Source organism: Priapulus caudatus, unplaced genomic scaffold (assembly GCF_000485595.1).
Source record: "Priapulus caudatus unplaced genomic scaffold, Priapulus_caudatus-5.0.1 Scaffold491, whole genome shotgun sequence".
Taxonomy (NCBI): domain Eukaryota; kingdom Metazoa; phylum Priapulida; class Priapulimorpha; order Priapulimorphida; family Priapulidae; genus Priapulus; species Priapulus caudatus.
Window position 1 is genome coordinate 59,456 of NW_014577552.1, and position 6,216 is coordinate 65,671.

Below are 6,216 nucleotides of genomic sequence, written 5' to 3' on the forward strand. Positions count from 1 at the left end.
CTTGTCACAGCTACATGTGATACTTGTCACAGCTACATGTGATACTTGTTACAGCTGGTCGGCCGGTTGATCCTACGGCTGCTTTAAAAACTGGTTGATTCTTCCACAACAGTCGAAATCTCACCGCATATTGTCTCCGAATCAGGAACCGGATTTTACCTTAATTCCAATAAATGTGTGTAACATCGGAAAGGGGGTGCGACGGGTGCGCCCGCACCCCCCACAGGCTGCGACGAGTGCGCCCGCACCCCCTCAGGCTGCGAAGGGTGCACCCGCACCCCCACAGGATGCGACGGGTGTGCCCGCACCCCCCACAGGCTGCGACGGGTGCGCCCGCACTCCCCACAGGCTGCGACGGGTGCGCCCGCACCCCCTCAGGCTGCGACGGGTGCACCCGCACCCCCACAGGATGCGACGGGTGTGCCCGCACCCCCCACAGGCTGCGACGGGTGCGCCCGCACCCCCCACAGACTGCGACGGGTGCGCCCGCACCCCCTCAGGCTGCGACGGGTGCACCCGCACCCCACAGGATGCGACGGGTGTGCCCGCACCCCCCACAGGCTGCGACGGGTGCGCCCGCACCCCCACAGGCTGCAAATGTCCACTTTTTTGTGCACCAACGATTTAAAAAAATGTAAAATAATAAAAAAACAATAGCATTGTTTGTGTTCTAATTCGCTGATTGTGTAGTAAAAATGAAATAAATAAGCAAAGAAAAAATATTCCATGTTTGATTAGCAGCCGGCGACGGGGATAGTCAATAGATGACATTGACATTGTTATTCGCTAAAATTGTAAAATGCATGTTACATAAAATAGTCTGTTTGCCAAAAAATCCATTTTGAAGTTTAAAAATGTGAGAAATGTCCACGTTTTTGAGGTTCGCTTTTGGCTGCCTGCTTTCATATCATACTGCCTTCAAAACGCGTGAAATGCAGTCTCAAACAACCTAATTTTCAAAATTTCCCGGGGGGCATGCTCCCGGACCCCCCCCCTAGAGACTGGCGATTCCTGCGCTCGTTAGGTCCGTATACTCGTTGGATCGCAGTCGCACCCTCCCGTAAAAAAGCCTGCCTACGGGCCTGCATTGTAGTTCCCATCGTAATAAACAATTCAGGTTTATTGAGGCACGCACATCGCAGCACAATGTTCTCATTCTCTACACAGATTAAACGCCTAAGCCAACAGCTAATGCGCATTAAGCGAATTATAATTAATTAAATAACAAATAATGTAATAATATTAGTAATATTAGAATAATACCATTATTAATCATGTATATTATGTAAAACCATTGAGGTTATGACAGCTCTGGATTGATCTAGCTTCGCGTGTTTCGATCTTCTGCTCAGTGTTGCACGTGAGCTCCCCCCCCCCTCTCTCGCTCTCTCGCTTTCTTTCTCTCGCTCTCTCTCTCTCTCTCTCTCTCTCTCTCTCTCTCTCTCTCTTTCCCGCTCGCCCCTCTCCGCCTCTCTCTCTCTCGCGCTCTCTCGATCGCTCTCTCTCTCGGTCTCCCCTTTCCGCCTCTCTCTTTCGCTCCTCCCTCTCCCCTTCCCCCTCTCTCACTCTCTCTCTCTCTCCTCATCTCCCCCTCCCCTTTCTCCCTTTCTCTCCCCTTCCCTCCTCCCCCTCTCTCTCTCCCTCTCTCTCTCTCTTCCCTTCCCTCCTCCCCCTCTCTCTCCACCAGTCCACCACAAACGCCGTATTCACCTTCGTAGTCGATCATGCCGTCACCGTCGCTATCGGCCGCGTTCACCATGCCGTCGACTGATGCCGAGAAAGAGAGTGAGGGAGAAAGAGAGAGAGAGAGAGAGAGAGAGAGAGAGAGAGAGAGAGAGAGAAAACGAGTGGGAGAGAAGGAGGAGAGCAAAAACAGCTCAAAAAGTAATAATAAATATATGTGTTCCTTTGACCATTAACGTTGATAAACGTGGGATAAAAATAACCTAGGGAGAATGAGAAATCGATGTGAGACTGGTTCGTTGCACAAACTAGTAATAGAGTAGGCCTATAGCTAGATCCTTACTGCGTTGCTAATGCGTCAGCCATATGGCACGCTAACGCGCCGCCATCCGCTTAGCAGTATTATATCCGAATATATTCTACGAACCACGCCACATGTGTCCAAATGTTGTCCAGAGGAATTAAAGCCGCACAATGCGCATCCAAACGATAATTTCTCCAGTACTAGACTATAGCAAATACTTCGCGTCATGCATAATCACATGCACTACGTTATGACAAAATAAACTCTAGTTGCTTCCATTTCACTGCGCGTTTGCTTAAAACCCACAAGAAAGAGGTGACAAAACTGGCAGTCTGGCGCAAACGCCGACTTGTTTGCCAAACAATTTAGCCTCGAAGTGGTGAGGTGACGTCACATGTTTTTATCTTTGCTACACCCGTACCGCTGTACCGCAGAACCGCTGAATGGTTGCTTGGGGAAACTGTCAACAACATCGGAGAATTTGAACAACATTGGAGGTATTTTCAAAATACCTTTTATAAGACAACGCGCAGTGAAAAGGGAGGAACTAGAGTTTATTTTGTCATAAGGTAGTGTGAATATGCATGACACGAAGTATTTGCTAGTCTAGTACTGGAGAAATTAGCGTTTGGATGCCCATTGTGCGGCTTTAATGATTTTATTTTCGGAAACGAAAGCAAATCTTGTGGCAGGCGACTATTGTTATCACGTGGTGCATGCATGCACAGACGAGTGAAAGCGCTCTGCGCATTTTGGGAAATGGAAATTAGATAATAATGAAAACGCTTTCAGCGTTTCCGTGCATTTACTATATTCGGTAAGTTAATTACTCATTCCATTGTGCTGTACTCCTAAGTAGAAAACGAGAACATTGTGCTGTGCTGTGCGTGCCTCAATAAACCTCATTAGTTTACTCACATTATTTGTTACTCTGTTGATAACAACACATTAGCTGATAGCTGAAGCGTTTAATATGTAATGTCTTTGTGTCAGCTCTCTGCAGAGACAGATGGTCATGTGTTTGATTCATGGTTGCTTTCCCCTGCCTGCGCATGTCAGTCTACTCCTGTGACATGCTCTCTTCAGATATAGATGCGCAAGCTTTACTATAAATTACACGGCGGGCAGTATGCCGTAGATTCCGGGTTTCGTCCGCTCTGGTGACTCCACTGCTGCAGACGCGTTAACTTGTGCATGTATAATGGTATATACTGATAATGTGATATCGAACCACCACCATCATCACCGCCACCGTCACCGCCACCGTCACCACCACCATCACCGCCACCGTCACCGCCACCATCACTATCACCACCACCGCATGCTTAATAGATTCGATTCCGTCAGAATTGATACTTTCTGAAACAGATCGTAGTACGAGCGAGTGTTTTTCTCGTGATGTGCGCGAGCGACGCGTAACTGAATTTGGAACGCGATTCTAACCGTCGTTGCCGCACGGCGCTTATTTCTTCTTTACTAGTAAGCAGATCGACGTATAACGAACGTCAAATCGTCGTCACCTTTTCATATACGACCACTTGCGCATTATACGCCAGTGTTGACTGCAGGGCAAGTTGAGGGTTGGTACCCAAGGTAAGATGATATAATACTAGTTATAATATTAGTAATGTTGGTAATAGTTATTTTTAATATTTATTCGTGCATAACATTTGGTATGGGTTCTAACAAACAGAACCACGCGGCACAATTGTCCAACTTCAAAAAAGACTACACGGGATAACATTGTTTCCTATTACTAATTGAATTTTAGTGTATACGTCATTATTGGCCATTCTATCAGTATTATTAGTATTCTATTTTGTTATTAGTTATCTATTCTATATCTATTATATAATACGCAAATTCCTAAGAAGCATCCGCATGAACCATATACGGAAGATATGATACTATCAGGAGTAAGATAATATAGGATCCTATATCCTATATTATCTTACTCCTGATAGTATCCGACAGTGCAGTGCAATAATTCACTGCTACGCTGCTATCATCAACAGAAGCATCCGAAATTACCAGAGTTCACATGCGCAGTGCCTTCTACTCTATATTATTCGCCCTTCTGTAGTCAGTTCTGATTTCCCCTGGCGATTTACTTTTGGCTATTCACGCGTTCATTCATAATTAAACTAGTTACAACGAGAATAAAAAAGAGGAGAGATCATAGGCGCCGCTCTGCTTTCGTTCGTGAAGAGAAGCTTTTACGGTTTAAAAGGCTTCTCTTTATTTTTTGATGCGGATCGCGTGGGGTTGTTCGGCGGGGTTTGTAAACGTCTAAAGCCTTTACGTTTTAGTTGCGGCGTATAAAGCTAACTCTTAGTTATTTCTTTCTGCTCCTAAAGATTTTTTTTAGACTAGAGGTGCATTATTACGTGTGTACGCGTGTGAGCGCCTGTGCACATACACGTGCACGCGTGTGTACGCGTGTATAACGTGTGTATGCGTGTGCGTGTGTACGTGTGTGAGCGCCAGTGCGCGTACACGTGCACGCGGGTGGAGGCGTGTATGACGTGTGCATGCGTGTGCGTGTGCGTGTGCGTGTGGATGCGTGTGCGTGTGCGTGTGTATGCGTGTGTGCGTGCGCGTGCGTTCGCGTGTACGTGTTTATGCGTGTGCGTGAACCTGTGTGCACATGTGTATACGTGTGCGTGCGCCCGTGTGCACGTGTGTATGTGTGTGCGTGCGCCCGTGTGTACGTGTGTGTGTACGTGTGTGTTCGTGTGCGTGCATGCGGCTGGGTGTACGTGTGTATGCGTGTACGTGCGCCTGTCAAGCAAAGCTGATTGGTTGCATCGTCCATGTGGGCAATGAGAGAAATAATTTTCCTAATAATTATATCTAAATAATAGAAATAATAAATATAGCTATAATACAATTAGTCGTATCAATGTTCGACATATCGGGTTCGACAGGAAGGAAATCGCTCCCGGGTGGCGGAAAGTCGTACTAGCCTTGCATCATTATTACACATTGTATAGTAACGTAGCATGATCGAGTGTGCTCGCGAACGCATTTCGATAAAAGAAAATACATGATACGTAACTTATTTCTATTGGATTTATTTCCTTGTTAACAACTATACTAGCGTTTCCTTTGTTGCAATGTTATAAACAGTGATACACGCGTGTGTGCGTGTCCGTGCGCCCGTGCGTGTGCGTATGTGCGTGCCCGTGCGCGCGTGCGTATGTGTGTGCATGTGCGTATGTGCGTCCCCGCGTGCGTGTCCGCTATAATTAATGATATCAAGCTTATTTATTATGAAATTGTTCCGCGTGCTAAACCTACGAGCAATCCGTGTCGCGAAAAGAATCCGGAAAATCCTAAATGTTTAGACAATTCACAGTTTGCAACACAATTCCGGCTCGTTGATGCTTCACTACAGCATTTCATTATCGCTAATGCATTTGATAAAGGCTTTCACACTTACCGCTTATAAGCTCTAATAAAATACTCTAATAATCTTGCGCAAGCGTTTCCATAAGTCTGCGGTAAGCAATCCGTGCCGCGACAAGCTTTTTGAAAAATTACAATTTGCGACAAAGTAGGCTTGCAGTAGTATTGACGCACCAAGGTTTCACGATTTTCTACTAATGCAACCACGCACGCAATAAGCGAATCAGTTATAATGATCTGTAATAATTATGTATATGTGAAAATATATTTCGCCACATCAATAATCATGTCCCAGTTAATTAAGTTAATTAAAACGAGTTCCGCTCATCATTACAGTCATTGTAAGTACAGTTATTACTGTGATATAGGCGTTCCCATTTTCATAAGGTAGACTCTACTCGGAAGATTCTACGCACTGATCGGTTGACACGTAATGACGACACAACGTTAATTATTCACGCGCTCAGAGTAAATATAAACGGTTTCGACTCAACTGTATGCGGTTACAAGTCCTATTATATGTTTCGTAATAACGATCATCTTTATGACACAGGCGTGCATCGATTAGCAGCAACCCACCCCTATAGCAGTATCTAGATTAGCAGCAGCCCACCCCTATACCAGTATCTAGATTAGCAGCAGTCCACCCCTATACCAGTATCTAGATTAGCAGCAACCTACCCCTATACCAGTATCTAGATTAGCAGCAGTCCACCCCTATACCAGTATCTAGATTAGCAGCAACCTACCCCTATACCAGTATCTAGATTAGCAGCAGTCCACCCCTATACCAGTGTAGTGCCCTAGGGGTAGCTGCTACG

The 6,216-nt window shown here is 45.8% G+C and overlaps 1 protein-coding gene across 1 annotated transcript in view; it reads left to right on the plus strand.

The window, feature by feature from the left end:
- The first annotated feature begins 1,724 nt into the window (after positions 1-1,724).
- Positions 1,725-6,216, plus strand: part of LOC106810971 (alpha-2B adrenergic receptor-like) — a 6,578-nt gene continuing 2,086 nt past the window's right edge. Inside the window, exons 1-2 of the mRNA XM_014814472.1 lie at positions 1,725-1,785; positions 3,556-3,580. Of these exons, the coding sequence (XP_014669958.1) occupies positions 1,725-1,785; positions 3,556-3,580 (86 nt within the window). The remainder of the gene's footprint in view (positions 1,786-3,555; positions 3,581-6,216) is intronic.